At 40.7% G+C, this 19154-nt stretch overlaps 1 protein-coding gene across 1 annotated transcript; it reads left to right on the top strand.

Annotated features, from left to right (window-relative positions):
* The first annotated feature begins 4309 nt into the window (after positions 1 to 4309).
* atox1 (antioxidant 1 copper chaperone) lies at positions 4310 to 18922 on the top strand. The gene is made up of 4 exons (XM_061891699.1): positions 4310 to 4468; positions 7451 to 7526; positions 13837 to 13972; positions 18623 to 18922. Exons 1-3 carry the CDS (start codon positions 4463 to 4465, stop codon positions 13959 to 13961), a joined length of 207 nt encoding a protein of 68 aa, XP_061747683.1. The 5' UTR covers positions 4310 to 4462; the 3' UTR covers positions 13962 to 13972; positions 18623 to 18922.
* The last annotated feature ends 232 nt before the right edge of the window (positions 18923 to 19154 follow it).

The following is a 19154-nucleotide window of genomic DNA, read 5'->3' as shown; positions in this document are numbered from 1 at the left end:
TTGATTGGCAACACTAAATTGGCCCTAGTGTGTGAATGTGAGTGTGAATGTTGTCTGTCTATCTGTGTTGGCCCTGCGATGAGGTGGCGACTTGTCCAGGGTGTACCCCGCCTTCCGCCCGATTGTAGCTGAGATAGGCGCCAGCGCCCCCCGCGACCCCGAAAGGGAATAAGCGGTAGAAAATGGATGGATGGATGGATGTTTTTAGATCCACTATGGACTGGACTCTCACTATTATGTTAGATCCACTATGGACTGGACTCTCACTATTATGTCAGACCCACTATGGACTGGACTCTCACTATTATGTTAGATCCACTATGGACTGGACTCTCACTATTATGTCAGACCCACTATGGACTGGCCTCTCACTATTATGTTAGATCCACTATGGACTGGACTCTCACTATTATCTTGGATTCACTATAGACTGGACTCTTACTATTATGTTAGATCCCTTATGGACTGGACTCTCACTATTATGTTAGATCCACTATGGACTGGACTCTCACTATTTTGTTAGATCCACTATGGACTGGACCCTCACTATTATTTTAGATGCACTATGGACTGGACTCTCACTATTATGTTAGATCCACTATGGATTGGACCCTCACTATTATCTTAGATTCACTATGGACTGGACTCTTACTCTTATTTCAGATCCACTATGGACTGGACTCTTACTCTTATTTCAGATCCACTATGGACTGGACTTTCACTATTATGTTAGATCCACTATGGACTGGACCCTCACTATTATGTTGGATCCACTATGGACTGGACTTTTACTATTACGTTAGATCCACTATGGACTGGACTCTTACTATTATCTTAGATCCCTTATGGACTGGACTCTCACTATTATGTTGGATCCACTATGGACTGGACTCTCACTATTATGTTAGAACCACTATGGACTGGACGCTCACACTATTATGTTAGATCCACTATGGACTGGACTCTCACTATTATGTTATAACCACTATGGACTGGACTCTCAATATTATGTTGGATCCACCATGGACTGGACTCTCACTATTATGTTGGATCCACTATGGACTGGACTCTCACTATTATGTTAGATCCACTATGGACTGGACTCTCACTATTATGTTAGATCCACTATGGACTGAACTCTCACTATTATGTTAGAACCACTATGGACTGGACGCTCACACTATTATGTTAGATCCACTATGGACTGGACTCTCACTATTATGTTAGATCCACTATGGACTGGACTCTCACTATTATGTTAGAACCACTATGGACTGGACGCTCACACTATTATGTTAGATCCACTATGGACTGGACTCTCACTATTATGTTATAACCACTATGGACTGGACTCTCACTATTATGTTGGATCCACCATGGACTGGACTCTCACTATTATGTTGGATCCACTATGGACTGGACTCTCACTATTATGTTAGATCCACTATGGACTGGACTCTCACTATTATGTTAGATCCACTATGGACTGGACCCTCACTATTATGTTAGATCCACTATGGACTGAACTCTCACTATTATGTTAGATCCACTATGGTCTGGACTTTCATAATACTATGTTAGACCCATTCGATGTCCATTGCTTTCGGTCTCCTCTAGAAAGGGGGGTGGGGTTGCCCACATATGCGGTCCTCTCCAAGGTTTCTCATAGTCATTCACATCCACGTCCCACTGGGGTGAGTTTTTGTGTCACAGCTTTGTGTCAACATTGCAACTTTCTCTCGTTAGCTTTTTACCTCATTCCACTTTTTTTTTAAATGATTAAAAAATGTTTGCAATGGTATTTCCAGAATGTGGGGCGGGCCGAAAATGGCCTCCGGGCCACACTTTGGACACACCTGATCCAGGCCTTGTATTAAAATCACAACTTCCGGTATTGGCTTCGGATTATGCCAAACACCCGTTTTGGTAAATTTTTCTTTTTCTGGTGGTATTTGCGTGAATATTTCTGTATATTTCAGATGTCAACATCAATGCCATGTCTAAAATCATGTATGTAATAATAGATTTATTTTATTTTATTATTTTATTATTTTATTATTTTACTATTTTATTATTTATTTTATTTTATGTTATTTATAATAGATTTATGTAAATATAGATTTTAACCTGAGTCACACATACAGGCACTTTTAGTTTGAAAAAAAACAACAACAAAAAAACATTGGTTTTGGTGTCCTTTTCTTTTTTCTGTTTACTGGGGATTTAAATTTTTATTATAAGAAATTGAAAATCGAATCCATACCGTTTTTGTACTTGTAACTATTCTATGACGACACACAAAACAAGAACAATTTCATTTATTTAGGTTTTTGGGCATTTAAAAAAAAAATCTAATAAACCAATCGGTTTGTCATGTAAAATAAATTAAAAGGGCAAAACATACGCTGACCGTATCCAATTATTTAATTGTTGAACACAGACTGAGGACAGCATGGGTGCCCAAACTTTTTCCACTGAGAAAAAGTTTTTTCACACTGAAAAATCAAAGCAAACGGGGGTAATTTTAATATTTTTTTTTAAATAAAAAAACACAAAATATGTGTGTAAAAATATACTTTTAGGCCTCCACTCAGGCTTAATCCCAGGGATCCCAAAGGGCTTTGGTCCAAAAAATATTTAAAATGTGTCATTATTTTGTATTATTGTTATTCAAGGTTTAAATCTCTCGATCAACATTAGGTCTATCAGTCAATATAAAGTTTTTAAAGATTTAAGTTGTATGTCCTTTTTTTCAAAGAAAACCTCGTTTTTTTACGGAAAAATCCCCACGAAATCTGCAATATTTTCCCCCAATAGAATTTAAGGTGGGATATTTGAGATTAGAGAATAATTGGAGTCTTAATAATGTCAACACATAACACCATTGATTTCAATTTGTTAATATATTTTTTAGCAATGACACACAAAAAAAATTGCACTAAAATTATTAGGGATCCAAAAGGGTCCTACTAATTAAAAATAAAAAACTTTTTTTTTTTTTTTTTTACTGTTTACTTTAAAAAGCTTACTGAAATTACATTTTCTTATTCAAACGGGGATAGCAGCTCCATTCTATGTGTCATACTTGATCATTTCGCCATATTGCCATATTTTTGCTGAAAGGATTTAGTAGAGAACATCCACGATAAAGTTGGCAACTTTTGGTCGCTAATAAAAAAGCCTTGCCTGTACCGGAAGTAGCAGACGATGTGCGCGTGACGTCACGGGTTGTGGCGCTCCTCACATCTGAACATTGTTTAAAATCATGGCCACCGGCAGCTAGAGCGATTCGGACAAGAGAAAGCGACAATTTCCCCATTAATTTGAGCGAGGATGAAAGATTCGTGGATGAGGAAATTTATAGTGAAAGACTATTAAAAAAAAAAAGGCGATCGCAGTGAGAGCGATTCAGATGTTTTCAGACACATTTACTAGGATTTCAACAGGAAACTCCGCGGGAAATTTAAAATTGCAATTTAGTTAACTAAAGCGGCCATATTGGCATGTGTTGCAATGTTAATATTTCATCTCTGATATATAAACTATCAGACTGAGTGGTCGCTTGATATATACACATATGATATCAACTTCAGATCCATCTTTTAATTATAACTTTTATTGTTATTTATGTTTTTTGTTTGTTCTTATTAGGCCCTTCTTTAGAAAAAAACTACTTAGTTTTCTATATGGCAAACACAAAATATGCACTATTTTCCCCCCAAAATATCTCAAAGTGGAATATTAAACATGACATTGATTTTGATTATTTTTTTAAAAAAGAAAAGTGGAAAAATGTATTCGAGTGTTACCATTTAGTGGTCAATTGCACGGAATATGTACTGAACTGTGCAATCTACTAATAAAAGTATCAATCAATCAATCAATCAATCAAGCCTGCATGGCAGCTTTGTGTTATTAGAGTAAACCTTGCAACATTTTCTTGTCACATTTCTCTTTTAGGCCATTTTTTCTGTTTTTAATTTTTTTAATTGTATTTTTAGAATGTGCTTAGGGCCGTTAAAAAATTACCGGCGGGCCGGAAATGGCCCCCGGGCCGCACTTTGGACACCACCGGAGGAGAGGAAACGACTGAAAATGAACGCATCAAGTTACCGTCAATGCCATCAAGTAGAAACCAGGAAACCACAAAAATAAACATTTTATTTTTTATTTTTTTATAACACCTAGTTTGTAATACATGCATACTTATATTAGTAAAACGGTATTTTTATTTTTATTCATACGAGTGGAGTTTTAACGTAAATATTTAACGCAACTACGGCGTACCGGAAGTACTCGTATTTTGTATCAGAAAAACACCGGAAGTAGTCGTGTTTTTGTACCAGAAAAGTAACTTGATGCAGGTAGTAAATGATTAAGTTTGCATATCTTTCGAGCGAGCCAGTGGGGAAAAGTCCATATTTCCGGAGCCAGTTTGCTGCTACGCCACATCATCTCAAACATGACCGTGAGTGAGTTCCTCTTCTGGGTCACAAACTGCGTCAGTGTCGGGATGACATTAGTATAGCACTAATGCTAATGCTACATGCTAACCGCGGAAACACAGTCTATTGTTTAAAAGGTCGCGATAGTTACACAACGCCGCGTTCGATCAATGTTTTTTTATATAACCCTAAATCACAAGTGTCTCAAAGGGCTGCATAAGCCACAACGACATCCACAGTAGAGCCCACATAAGGGCAAGGAAAAACTCAACCCAGTGGGACGTCGGTGACAATGGTGACTATGAGAAACCTTGGAGAGGACTGAAAACAATGAATGTCAAGCGTGTTTAACGTGATATTGTGAAAGTCCAATCCGTAGTGGATCCAACACAGGGGTCAGCAACCTTTTTGAAAGCAAGAGCTACTTCTTGGGTACTGATTAATGCGAAGGGCTACCAGTTTGATACACACTTAAATTAATTTGCCAGAAATACTCATTTTGCTCAATTTACCTTTTAATAAATAAATATATATTTATAAAAAAATTGGTATTTCTGTCTGTCATTCCGCCGTACATTTTTTTTCTTTAACGGAAGGTTTTTTGTAGAGAATAAATGGTTGAAAAAACACTTAATTAAATGGTTTAAAAGAGGAGAAAACACGAAAAAAAATTAAAGACAGTTTTGAAACAGAGTTTATGTTCAATTTCGACTCTTTAAAATTCAAAATTCAACCGAAAAAGATGAAGAGAAAAAGTAGCTAATTTGAATCTTTTTGAAAAAAATTTAAAAAGAATTTTAGTAATTTTTCCTGATTAAGATAATTTTAGAATTTTGTTGACATGTTTTAAATAGCTTAAAATCCAATCTGCACTTTGTTAGAATATATAACAAATTGGACCAAGCTATATTTCTAACAAAAACAAATCATTATTTGTTCTAGATTTTCCAGAACAAAGTTTTAAAAATAAGTTCAAAAGACGTTGAAATAAGATTTAAATTTGATTTCAAAGATTTTTTAGATTTGCCAGAATAATTTTTTTGAATTTTAATCATAATAAGTTTGAAGAAATATTTCACAAATATTCTTCGTCGAAAAAACAGACGCTAAAATGAAGAATTAAATTAAAATGTATGTATTATTCTTTACAATAAAAACAAATAAATACTTGAACATTGATTTAAATTGGCTGGAAAGAAGAGGAAGGAATTTAAAATGTAAAAAGATATGTGTTTAAAAATCCTGAAATAATTTTTAAGGTTGTATATTTTCACTAAAATTTCTGAAAGTTATAAGATACAAAGTAAAAAAATAAATTTATTTATTTAAACAAGTCTTTAAAATATTTTCTTGGATTTTCAAATTCTATTTGATTTTTATCTCGCTTAAAATCAAAAATGTCGAGCAAAGCGAGACCAGCCTGCAAGTAAATAAATACAATTTAAAAAATTGAGGCAGCTCACTGGTAAGTGCTGCTATTTGAGCTATTTTTAGAACAGGCCTGCGGGCGACTCATCTGGTCCCCCACAGGCACCGCGTTGGTGACCCCTGCTCTACCGTAACCGTGCGAATCCAGACCTAAGTGGATTCAATATAGTTGCGAGAGTCCCGTCCAAAGTGGAGCCAGCAGGAAACCATCCCAAGCGGAGGCGAATCAGCAGCGCAGAGATGTCCCCAAGCCGATACACGGGCGAGCAGTACATGGCCACCGGACCGGACCGGACCCCCTCCACAAGGGAGAGTGGGACATAGGAGAAAAAGAAAAAGAAACGGCAGATCAACTGGTCTAAAAAGGGAGTCTATTTAAAGGTTAGAGTATACAAATGAGTTTTAAGGTGAGACTTAAATGCTTCTACTTCTATTTAAGGTCGTGTTCTTCGAGGAAACTGTCCATTATCTTGAACAGCTCATCAGCACTGGCTCTATTTTTTTCATGTATTTTGCAAAACAGCAAATCCTCGCACAGTGACTCGCCATTCACAAAGCGGACGAATGACGTATGCGATGAACAGGCAGTGTTTATTATCAATCATCAATCAATCAATGTTTACTTATATAGCCCTAAATCACTAGTGTCTCAAAGGGCTGCACAAACCACCACGACATCCTCGGTAGGCCCACATAAGGGCAAGGAAAACTCACACCCAGTGGGACGTCGGTGACAATAATGACTATGAGAACCTTAGAGAGGAGGAAAGCAATGGATGTCGAGCGGGTCTAACATGATACTGTGAAAGTTCAATCCACAATGGATCCAACACAGTCGCGAGAGTCCAGTCCAAAGCGGATCCAACACAGCAGCGAGAGTCCCGTTCACAGCGGAGCCAGCAGGAAACCATCCCAAGCGGAGGCGGATCAGCAGCGCAGAGATGTCCCCAGCCGATACACGGGCAAGCAGTACATGGCCACCGGATCGGACCGGACCCCCTCCACAAGGGAGAGTGGGACATAGGAGAAAAAGAAAAGAAACGGCAGATCAACTGGTCTAAAAAGGGGGTCTATTTAAAGGCTAGAGTATACAAAAGGTCGTGTTCTTTGAGGAAACTGTTCATTATCTTGAACAGCTCATCAGCACTGGCTCTATTTTTTTTATGTATTTTGCAAAACAGCAAATCCTCGCACAGTGACTCGCCATTCACAAAGCGGACGAATGACGTATGCGATGAACAGGCAGTGTTTATTATCCACTTGTAAAGCAAAACCACTTTCTTTTAATTTGTCCACGAATTGTCCCTCGAGGTCACTTGCAATGTCGCATAGATGTCTCGCTCCTACCTAGAAATTTAAAGCCTACAGGAAAAATAATAATTTATACAGCGGATTTTGCAGACTTTGAGAAACGCCGCGTTAAAGTGACGCGTTAAGTCCCATTTCCCCGCCGGGTTGTGTTTGCAAGTGTCGGCCGTCCAACAGGTTTATTAGCATGTGACTAAAAGGAAGACAATAGAAGTGAATGTTTTAGTTTCCTAAAAGTGATTTAACGAGGAGCACTTGTTGTTTGCCAGAAGCACGAGTTCGCGGTGGCCATGACGTGTGAAGGATGCTCGGGAGCTGTCAGCAGAGTCCTCACCAAGCTGGGAGGTGAGGTCCTCGTCTTCCTCCTGGAGTCGCGACACAATCAAAGCGGTGTTTTTTTGTCAACCACTGCTAGATATATATATATATACATAAAAGAAATACTTGAATTTCAGTGTTCATTTATTTACACATTTACCCACACATAACACTAATCTACTCATTGTTGAGTTAAGGGTTGAACTGTCCATCCTTGTTTTTCTAACCATATGCCTGTAAAGTAGATGGCAGTATTGTCCTGTTTAAGAGTGCCTGTATCGGTTGGGGACATCTCTACGCTGCTGATCTGCCTCCGCTTGAGATGGTTTCCTGTGGACGGGACTCTCGCTGCTGTCTTGGATCCGCTTTGAACTGAACTCTCGCGGCTGTGTTGGAGCCACTATGGATTGAACTTTCACAGTATCACGTTAGACCCGCTCGACATCCATTGCTTTCGGTCCCCTAGAGGTTGGGGGGGTTTCCCACATCTGAGGTCCTCTCCAAGGTTTCTCATAGTCAGCATTGTCACTGGCGTCCCACTGGATGTGAATTCTCCCTGCCCACTGGGTGTGAGTTTTCCTTGCCCTTTTGTGGGTTCTTCCGAGGATGTTGTAGTCGTAATGATTTGTGCAGTCCTTTGAGACATTTGTGATTTGGGGCTATATAAATAAACATTGATTGATTGATTGATTGATTGATTGAACATTGCTACAGCAACGGAGACCCCGGACTGTTGAACAACTTAAGCTGTACATAAAACAAGAATGGGAAAGAATTCCACCTGAAAAGCTTCAAAAATGTGTCTCCTCAGTTCCCAAACATTTATTGAGTGTTGTTAAAAGAAAAGGTGATGTAACACAGTGGTGAACATGCCCTTTCCCAACTACTTTGGCGCGTGTTGCAGCCATGAAATTCTGAGTTAATTATTATTTGCAAAAAGTTTGAACATCAAGGATTTGCAAATCATTGTATTCCGTTTATATTTACATCTAACACAATTTCCCAACTCATATGGAAACGGGGTTTGTATATATTCTAAATCACAAATAAATGCTAGCAAAAGTCAGCTAACAAAGGAGCTAAGTGTGTTTTATTGTATTTCGCCTATAAAGTCGGCTAACAAAACACCCATCATTGTTTAATATAAACGCTCTAATGTATGAACATTCATAATAACGTGACATATACGCATCCTTCCATTTCCTACCGCTTATTCCCTTTGGGGTTGCGGGGGGCGCTGGTGCCTATCTCAGTCACAATCGGGCGGAAGGCGTTGTACACCCTGGACAGGTCTCCCCCTCCTCGCAGGGCCAACACAGATAGACAGTCAACATTCACACACTAGGGACCATTTAGTGTTACCAATCAACCTATCCCCAGGTGCATGTCTTTGGAGGTGGGAGGGGCCTTATCCCCAGGTGCATGTCTTTGGAAGTGGGAGGAAGCCGGAGTACCCGGAAGGAACCCACGCAGTCATGGGGAGAACATGCAAATTCCACACAGAACGGTCCCGAGCCCGGGTTTGAACCCAGTACTACCTAGGACCTTCATATTGTGAGCAATACGCACTAACCCCTGACCCACCGTGCTGCCCGCCCAAATTGGTGAAATGACATATTATCCGAAGGCACACTATCGCATGCTTGCCAACCCTCCCGGATTTTCCGGGAGACCCCCGAAATTCAGACAAAAAATAACTGCTGTTGTTGTGTGTTTTTACCGCGCTGGGGAGGAGGTTAATAAAACTGCCTAACAATAGACCCACATAAAAAACCAAGATTTCGCCCTTGATCATTCTACAGTTATAACGTCATCGGGCAGACATGGGAAAGCGGACGTGAAAACAGACTGTCGACCCGTCACTCAGGTCCGCGTGGAGCTGGAGGGGGCGTGGCCTCCAGCTCCACCTGTATTTCGGGAGAGACTCTGAATTTCGGGTGTCTCCCGGAAAATCCGGGAGGGTTGGCAAGTATGCGATAGCGTGCCTTCGGATAATACGTCATTTCACCAATTTGGGTGGGCAGCACGGTGGACCAGGGGTTAGTGCATCTTGCTCACAATACGAAGGTCCTGGTAGTCCGGGGTTCAATCCCGGGCTCGGGACCGTTCTGTGTGGAATTTGCATGTTCTCCCCGTGACTGCGTGGTACTCCGGCTTCCTCCCACCTCCAAAGACATGCAACTGGAGATAGGCCCCTCCCACTTACAAATACATGCACCTGGGGATAAGCCCCTCTCACCTCCAAAGACATGCACCTGGGGATAGGTTGATTGGCAACACTAAATGGTCCCTAGTGTGTGAATGTTGTCTGTCTATCTGTGTGGGCCCTGCGATGAGGAGGCGACTTGTCCAGGGTGTACCCCGCCTTCCGCCCGATTGTAGCTGAGATAGGCACCAGCGACCCCAAAGGGAATAAGCGGTAGAAAATGGATGGATACATATATGTCACGTTATTATGAGTGTTCATACATTACATCGTTTATATCAAACAATGAAGGTTGTTTTGTTAGCCGACTTTATAGGCGAAATACAATAAAACACAATTAGCTCCTTTGTTAGCTGACTTTTGGTAGTGTTTATTTATGATTTAGAATATACACAAACCCCGTTTCCATATTAGTTGGGAAATTGTGTTAGATGTAAATATAAACGGAATACAATGATTTGCAAATCCTTGATGTTCAAACTCATAAACTTTATTTTTTTTTGCAAATAATAATGAACTTTGAATTTCCTGGCTGCAACACGTGCCAAAGTAGTTGGGAAAGGGCATGTTCACCACTGTGTTACATCACCTTTTCTTTTAACCACACTCAATAAACGTTTGGGAACTGAGGAGACACTTTTTTGAAGCTTTTCGGGTGGAATTCTTTCCCATTCTTGTTTTATGTAGAGCTTCAGTCCTTCAACAGTCCGGGGTCCCCGTTGTGGTATTTTAGGCTCCATAATGCGCCACACATTTTCCATGGGAGAAAGGTCTGGACTACAGGCACTATTTTACTATGAAGCCACGCTGTTGTAACTTGGTATTGTCTTGCTGAAATAAGCAGGGGCGTCCATGATAACGTTGCTTGGATGGCAACATATGTTGCTCCAAAATCTGTACATACCTTTCAGCATTAATGGTGCCTTCACAAATGTGTAAGTTACCCATAACCTGGGCACTAATACACCCTCATACCATCACAGATGCTGACTTTTCAACTTTGCACCTAGAACAGTCCTGATGGTTCTTTTCCTCTTTGGTCCGGAGGACACGACATTCGTTTCCAAAAAAACAATTTGAAATGTGGACTCGTCAGACCACAGAGCACTTTTCTACTTTGCATCAGTCCATCTTAGATTTATCAACAACACCCACGTTTCTGGGTGTTGTTGATAAATGGCTTTGGCTTTGCATAGTAGAGCTTTAACTTGCACTTACAGATGTAGCGACAAACTGCAGTTACTGACAGTGGTTTTCTGAAGTGTTCATGAGCCCATGTGGTGATATCCTTTACACACGGATGTCGCTTTTTGATGCAGTACCGCCTGAGGGAACGAAGGTCCGTTATATCAGGTCCGTTATATCATCGCTTACGTACAGTGATTTCTCCAGATTCTCTGAACTTTCTGATGGTATTACGGACCGTAGATGGTGAAATTCCTAAATTCGTTCCAATAGACCGTTGAGAAATGTTGTTCTTAAACTGTTTGACAGTTTGCTCACACATTTGCTCACAAATTGGTGACCTTCGCCCCGTCCTTGTTTGTGAATGACTGAGCATTTCACGGAAGCTGCTCTTATCATGGCACCCATCTGTTCCCAATTAGCCTGCACACCTGTGGGATGCTCCAAATAAGTGTTTGATGAGCATTCCTCAACTTTATCAGTGTTTATTGCCACCTTTCCCAACTTGTTTGTCACGTGTTGCTGGCATCAAATTCTAAAGTTAATGATTATTTGCACACAAAAAAAAGGTTTATCAGTTAGAACAGGGGTAGGGAACCTGTGTTAAAAAATAACGTTCAAAATATAAAGCATTCTCGTGCATTTTTATGTTCAAGAAGTTGCATTCTGGTAAGAAGTTATTTATTTATTATTGGTTCGTGTGGGGCTTGCCCTCCTGGGGGTTCTTCAGACCCCCAAGCACCGACATGAGAGCCTTTTTTCAGGGTTACAATATTGTTTTATTTTCAAAAATCTCTTTCGTTCTCACTCGCACTCTGGCTCCAGCCCCATCCCCGTCTCTCCTCCTGGCTGCTGCTTATAACAGAGCGACAGGTGATTAGATAACAAGGCCCAGCTGGGCCCTCTGGGGCACCTGTCGCTGATTTCGAGGCCGGTCCTTCGCTGCAGGCCCGCAGGTCACGCCCCCCTCCACAGTTAGCTTCAGACTAACAATGTTACTACAAAGAATAAGAGACCTATTATACTCTAGAAAGGTTAGTCTTACTCAAAAATGCACGTTTTTAGTTGTGTTCAGTGTTAAAAATATATTATACGGCTCTTAGGGAAATACATTTTAAAATATTTGACTGTTTCAGCCAAAAAGGTTCCCGACCCCAGAGTTAGAACATGAAATATGTTGTCTTTGTAGCATATTCAACTGAATATGGGTTGGAAATGATTTGCACAGCATTTTTTTATTTTCAATAAGTCTCTCAGTTGCTTTCCAGCAATTGTAATTTTTCTCTTTCGTTCTCACTCGCACTCTGGCTCCAGCCCCATCCCCGTCTCTCCTCCTGGCTGCTGCTTATAACAGAGTGACAGGTGATTAGATAACAAGGCCCAGGTGGGCCCTCTGGGGCACCTGTCGCTGATTTCGAGGCCGGTCCTTCGCTGCAGGCCCGCAGGTCACGCCCCCCTCCACAGTTAGCTTCAGAATAACAATGTTATTACAAAGAATAAGAGACCTATTATACTCTAGAAAGGTTAGTCTTACTTAAAAATGCACGCTTTTAATTTGTGTTCAGTGTTAAAAATATATTATACGGCTCTTAGGGAAATACATTTTAAAATATTTGACTCTCTCAGCCAAAAAGGTTCCCGACCCCTGAGTTAGACATGAAATATGTTGTCTTTGTAGCATATTCAACTGAATATGGGTTGGAAATGATTTGCAAAGCATTGTTTTATTTTCAATAAGTCTCTCAGTTGCTTTCCAGCAGTTGCATTTTTCTCTTTCGTTCTCACTCGCACTCTGGCTCCAGCCCCATCCCCGTCTCTCCTCCTGGCTGCTGCTTATAACAGAGCGACAGGTGATTAGATAACAAGGCCCAGGTGGGCCCTCTGGGGCACCTGTTGCTGATTTCGAGGCCGGTCCTTCGCTGCAGGCCCGCAGGTCACGCCCCCCTCCACAGTTAGCTTCAGAATAACAATGTTATTCCAAAGAATAAGAGACCTATTATAGTCTAGAAAGGTTAGTCTTACTCAAAAATGCACGCTTTTAGTTGTGTTCAGTGTTAAAAATATATTATGCGGCTCTTAGGGAAATGCATTTTAAAATATTTGACTCTCTCAGCCAAAAAGGTTCCCGACCCCTGAGTTAGACATGAAATATGTTGTCTTTGTAGCATATTCAACTGAATATGGGTTGGAAATGATTTGCAAAGCATTGTTTTATTTTCAATAAGTCTCTGTTGCTTTCCAGCAATTGTAATTTTTCTCTTTCGTTCTCACTCGCACTCTGGCTCCAGCCCCATCACCGTCTCTCCTCCTGGCTGCTGCTTATAACAGAGCGACAGGTGATTAGATAACAAGGCCCAGGTGGGCCCTCTGGGGCACCTGTCGCTGATTTCGAGGCCGGTCCTTCGCTGCAGGCCCGCAGGTCACGCCCCCCTCCACAGTTAGCTTCAGAATAACAATGTTATTACAAAGAATAAGAGACCTGTTATACTCTAAAAAGGTTAGTCTTACTTAAAAATGCACGCTTTTAGTTGTGTTCAGTGTTAAAAATATATTATACGGCTCTTAGGGAAATACATTTTAAAATATTTGACTCTCTCAGCCAAAAAGGTTCCCGACCCCTGAGTTAGAACATGAAATATGTTGTCTTTGTAGCATATTCAACTGAATATGGGTTGGAAATGATTTGCAAATCATTGTATTCCGTTTATATTTACATTTAACACAATTTCCCAACTCATATGGAAACGGGGTTTGTAAAAAAAAAGTGTGTTTTTCTCCTGCATGGGGATTATGAATGAAAGCAAACTACGCCGCCCTAACGAGACCAACCAAGTATCTTTTCGTCACTTTTGGCCGAGTCGTGGACGCACCCAAACCGATTTGCTGTTGTGAAACACGTTTTCGCCGCCCGGGTGACATTTTCCTCCCTTCCCTTTCTCATCCCAGACGTGAAGTTTGAGATCGACCTTCCCAAGCAGCTGGTGTGGATCGAGTCGGACAAAGACGCGGAGGTTCTCATGGAAACCTTGAAGAAGTGCGGCAAGGAGGTCAAGTACAACGGCACCAAATGATCGGGTCCCAGGTGACGACACTCAACACACTTAGTTAGGACTCACCGTTCATTTTTAAGCAGCCCAGAGATTGTTTACAAATGAAATTCTGACTTAATTGACGAGTCTGACGCCACGTTTTCTGTATTAAACTTTTAAACGCCGTAAAATGTAGGTTGCACTCCGGTGTGCTTCCTAAAATACAAAAAAAGGGGCGTTCAAAATGACACCACGGCGTAGATATGGAACGAGGGCTTGGCAATAAAACGATATCAATATATATCGCAATAGACATGTAATCAGGGGTGGGTGGAGTAGCCAGAAATTGTACTCAAGTAAGAGTCTTTAGAGATCTATTACTCAAGTAAAAGTAAGGAGTAGTCACCCAAATATTTACTTCAATCAATCAATCAATCAATGTTTATTTATGTAGCCCCAAGTCACAAATGTCTCAAAGGACTGCACAAATCATTACGACTACAACATCCTCGGAAGAACCCACAAAATGCGGACATTATCAGCACTATACTGTCTAATTCCAATCAATGCGAGTCATCAGAATCAGGTAATACACCAACTTATATTCTTGTCTTCATGCAAGATAGGAATCTATGTGTTAAACATGCATGTATATTCATTAAAACACCTTTAACTTGTCAACAAAAACGGCAAAATAAATAACTAAATTATATACTCATATATATATATATGATATGTGTGTGTATGTCTATGAGGTACATCACCTCGACTTGGTCATTTATGAAGTAATCGATTAACGTTGAAAAACTTGAGTAAAAGTCAAAAGTATGTTGTGAAAAAACTACTCAAGTACTGAGTAACTGACGAGTAACCTGTTTGTTTAATGATGACGGCAACAAGTAATGCACAAAAACATAAAAATGAGTAAATTCACAGCCAGGAATATCCCTTAAGCAACTAAAACAATATTATATAAATAATAATAATAATACATTAAAATAAATAAAAAAATGAAGGCAAATTGAGCCACAGTAACTTAACAGCACCATAGGCTCAGTAGGCATTGATTGATTGATTGATTGATTGATTCGATTGATTGGAACTTGTATTAGTAGATTGCACAGTACAGTACATATTCCGTACAATTGACCACTAAATGGTAACACCCCAATAAGTTTTTCAACTTTTATCAATTACTTAATAAATGACCAAGTCGAGGCAATCTACCTCATATAGACATACACACACATATCATATATATATATATACATACATTTATATATACAGTATATAATTTATATTTATTTTGCCATTTTTTTTGACATGTTGAAGGTGTTTTAATGAATATACATGCATGTTTAACATATAGATTATAGAATATGAGTTGGTGTATTACCTGATTCTGATGACTTGCATTGATTGGAATCAGACAGTATAGTGCTGATAATCTCCACGTTTTCAAATGGAGGAGAAAAAAAAGTTCCTCTTTTCTGTCTAATACCACATGAAAGTCGTTGGTTTTTTGGCATCTTATTTGTCCAGCTTTCATATTCGTTTTTATACACTTTACAAGAAATACATTGGCGGCAAACTCCGTAGCTAGCTAGCTTGTTTGCGCTGGCTTTCGGAGACTCTTGTTTTGTTAGCGCAGGCGCGATGGAGCGGCGCTTTTATTGTGAAGACAGGAACTGTGCGATCAGTCTTTAGGCTTTTGACGGGAAGTACGGTTGAAATAAGAAGTGTCTTTTTTTCCCTTTACACTTTTGATTGATTGATTGATTGAGACTTTTATTAGTAGATTGCACAGTACAGTACATATTCCGTACAATTGACCACTAAATGGTAACACCCCGATAAGTTTGTCAACATGTTTAATTCGGGTTTTACGTATCACGGTCATGTGACCGCCTGGCTATGCTTGATTGGTTCAACGTCACCAGTGACTTCATTTGATTGGTGAAATTAACCAAAACAAACATTAATAGATCGATAAAGTAGCAAGTAGCGAGCTGAATGTAGATAAATGGAGCGGAGTAAAAGTAGCGTTTCTTCTCTATAAATATACTCAAGTAAAAGTATGTTGCATAAAAACTACTCGTAGAAGTACAATTTATCCCAAAAGTTACTCAAGTAAATGTAACGGAGTAAATGTAGCGCGTTACTACCCACCTCTGGTTTTGTCGGTTATTATATTTGTTTGCCTGAAAAATGTGACGCTCGGCTGGCATCGTGGTGTGGTTCTTGTTCTCTCGTTCCCTCTAACCTCAACAGGAAAGACTTGCACAAAGGCACTATAGACAAAACCAACAGAACTAGCATGTGAGCTAGAAGGAACAAAAGACGCTAGCATGAGAGCCAGGAAAATAAACAAACAAAATAGTGTGGAAGCTAATCGAGTTCAAAAAGGTATTGACCACAATGCGGGATAGCGACGTCGCCTATAGCTCGGTTGGTAGAGTGGCCGTGCCAGCAACTTGAGGGTTGCAGGCTCGATTCCCGCTTCCACCATCGTAGTCACTGCCGTTGTGTCCTTGGGCAAGACACTCTACCCACCTGCTCCCAGTGCCACCCACACTGCTTTAAATGTAACTTAGATATTGGGTTTCACTATGTAAAGCGCTTTGAGTCACTAGAGAAAAGCGCTATATAAATATCTGTCATTAACCAAAACAAACATTAATAGATCAATAAAAATTTTTTTACAACTTTAAATGTCCCGCGAAGTATCTTGTTGAAAACGTCGGCGGAATGATGACGTCACCGGTGGTAGCGGACATGTTCTTCCAGCAACGGCTAAAAGTAGTCTTTTTTTTATCGCATAATTAAATTATTCCGGACTTCTGTGTTGCTGAATCTTTTGCAATTTGTTCAATGAATAATGGAGACGTCAAAGAAGAAAGATGTTGGTGGAAAGCGGTGTATTGCAGCCGGCGTTTCTTTGTTTAAATTCCCTAAAGATGCCGGTGAAGTTTTAATATGGAACAGAGCGGTCAAGCGAACATGTTTCCCTACCACATGTCAACCGGCAGGTTTCGGTGAGAAAAATTGTGGTATTAAGTCGGCTCTTACCGTAGACATGAGCGGAGCTTGTGTCGTTCCTCCTGCGGCTGCGACTTTCTTGGCTCCTCCGTGGCTTCCCTCAGAGACACTGGCGGTCACCACACCCCTCCGACTTTCAGGTATGACTATATAATCTCACTAAAACATTAGCAACACAATAAGCAGATAAGGCAGGGGTCGGAAACCTTTTTGGCTGAGAGAGCCAAGAAGGCCATCCATCCATTTTCTACCACTTATTCCCTTTCGGGGTCACGGGGGGCGCTGGCGCCTATCTCAGCTACAATCGGGCGGAAGGCGGGGTACACCCTGGACAAGTCGCCACCTCATCGCAGGGCCAACACAGATAGACAGACAACATTCACACTCACATTCACACACTAGGGCCAATTTAGTGTTGCCAATCAACCTATCCCCAGGTGCATGTCTTTGGAGGTGGGAGGAAGCCGGAGTACCCGGAGGGAACCCACGCATTCACGGGGAGAACATGCAAACTCCACACAGAAAGATCCCGAGCCTGGATTTGATCCCAGGACTGCAGGACCTTCGTATTGTGAGGCAGACGCACTAACCCCTCTGCAAATATTTTAAAATGTTTTTCCCTAAGAGCCATATAATATTTTTTTTAACACTGAACACAACTAAACGCATGCATTTTTAAGTAAGACCAACATTTCCAGAGTATAATAAGTCTCTTGTTCTTTGTAATAACATTGTTATTCTGAAGCTAACTGTGGAGGGGGGCGTGGCCTGCTGGCCTGCAGCAAAGCGGGGTGTTGCCAGGACTGGCCTCGAAATCAGCGACAAGTGGGTACACGGCCCACCTGGGCCTTTCTATCTAATCACCTGTCGCTCTGTTATAAGCAGCAGTCAGGAGGAGAGACAGGGTTGGGGCTGGAGCCAGAGCGTGAGTGAGGACAAAAGAGAAAAAGACAATTGGTGTAAAGCAACTGAGAGAAAAATAAAATAAAACAATATTGTAACCCTAAAACAGGCTCTTGGTGGTGTGAAGAACCCCCAGGGGGGCAAGCCCCACACTAACCAATAATAAATAAATTACTACTTACCATTAACGCAACTTCTTGAACATAAAAATGCATGAGAATGTTTTATATTGTGAATGTTGTTTTTATCACTGTGATTACAAGTGGAATTATTCATTACTTATCCTGTTAAGCAATGTCAGCTCAGATTTATCCGAGAGCCAGATGCAGTCATCAAAAGAGCCACATCTGGCTCTAGAGCCATAGGTTCCCTACCTCTGAGATAAGGGATTGTCCAGAATTTTCCTAGTAAATGTGTCTAATAACATCTGAATCGCTCCCACCGCCCTCGTCTTTTTTTTTTTTTTCACTCTCACTATCCTCATCCATGAATCTTTCACCCTCGCTCAAATTAATGGGGGAATTGTCGCTTTCTCGGACCGAATCGCTGTAGCTGCTGGTTGCCATGATTGTAAACAATGTGAGGATGTGATGAGCTCTACAACAAGTGACGTCACGCGCACATCGTCTGCTACTTTCGGCTTTTTTTTATTAGCGAGCAAATGTTGAGAACTTTATCGTCCATGTTCTCTACTAAATCCTTCTTTATTTTCCATAGGTCCTAAAAAAATGTCAATATTTTTGTGTGTTTTGTCTCCGAAGGACTCGTACGCTTGCGGTGCAAAAGGAAGAAGAAGTCATAGACGTCACGGGATTGGCCGGAGCGACACTTTAGCGATCCTTCTTGATGATGACATCTTCTGCAGAAGTCATTCCACCTCACCTGTAAAAGTATTTTTCCTTTCTTCTCAAACACTATGTGGTCCCTCCTCTCCTCCATGGCGAGGAGCAGTGATGTTTAATGACGTCTTGGAGGAGCCATTCCTGTTGCCTGTATCGCCTCACACTAACATTTGAGGCTGTTTGGAGTCACACTCAAATAAAGTCTGCCTCAACTTGGAACTTCTTGCCTTGTATTTTCAGCACACTTGCAAACTACACGGATGTGCTTTCTTTTCTTAACAACCTGGACACTTACTAGTCTTACTACCCTGCTGTCACATCTACTTACTGGATGTGAGCAGTGTGCCCATCCGACGGGATAAGTATCGGCCTATATCAGTTTGCATGTGAGATATCATGTACGATACGAGCAGCCCTGCTGCGCTTTTAATTGTGTGTGATATGTGTGATA

This window comes from Nerophis ophidion, linkage group LG29 (genome assembly GCF_033978795.1).
Source record: "Nerophis ophidion isolate RoL-2023_Sa linkage group LG29, RoL_Noph_v1.0, whole genome shotgun sequence".
Taxonomy (NCBI): Eukaryota; Metazoa; Chordata; class Actinopteri; order Syngnathiformes; family Syngnathidae; genus Nerophis; species Nerophis ophidion.
This window is presented reverse-complemented; position numbering and strand designations above follow the sequence as displayed.

Bases quoted from the DNA above. Each gene is read 5' to 3' on its own strand.
- atox1 (XM_061891699.1), top strand. The intron at 7,527-13,836 runs GTGAGGTCCTCG...TTCTCATCCCAG, and splicing joins AGTCCTCACCAAGCTGGGAG to ACGTGAAGTTTGAGATCGAC.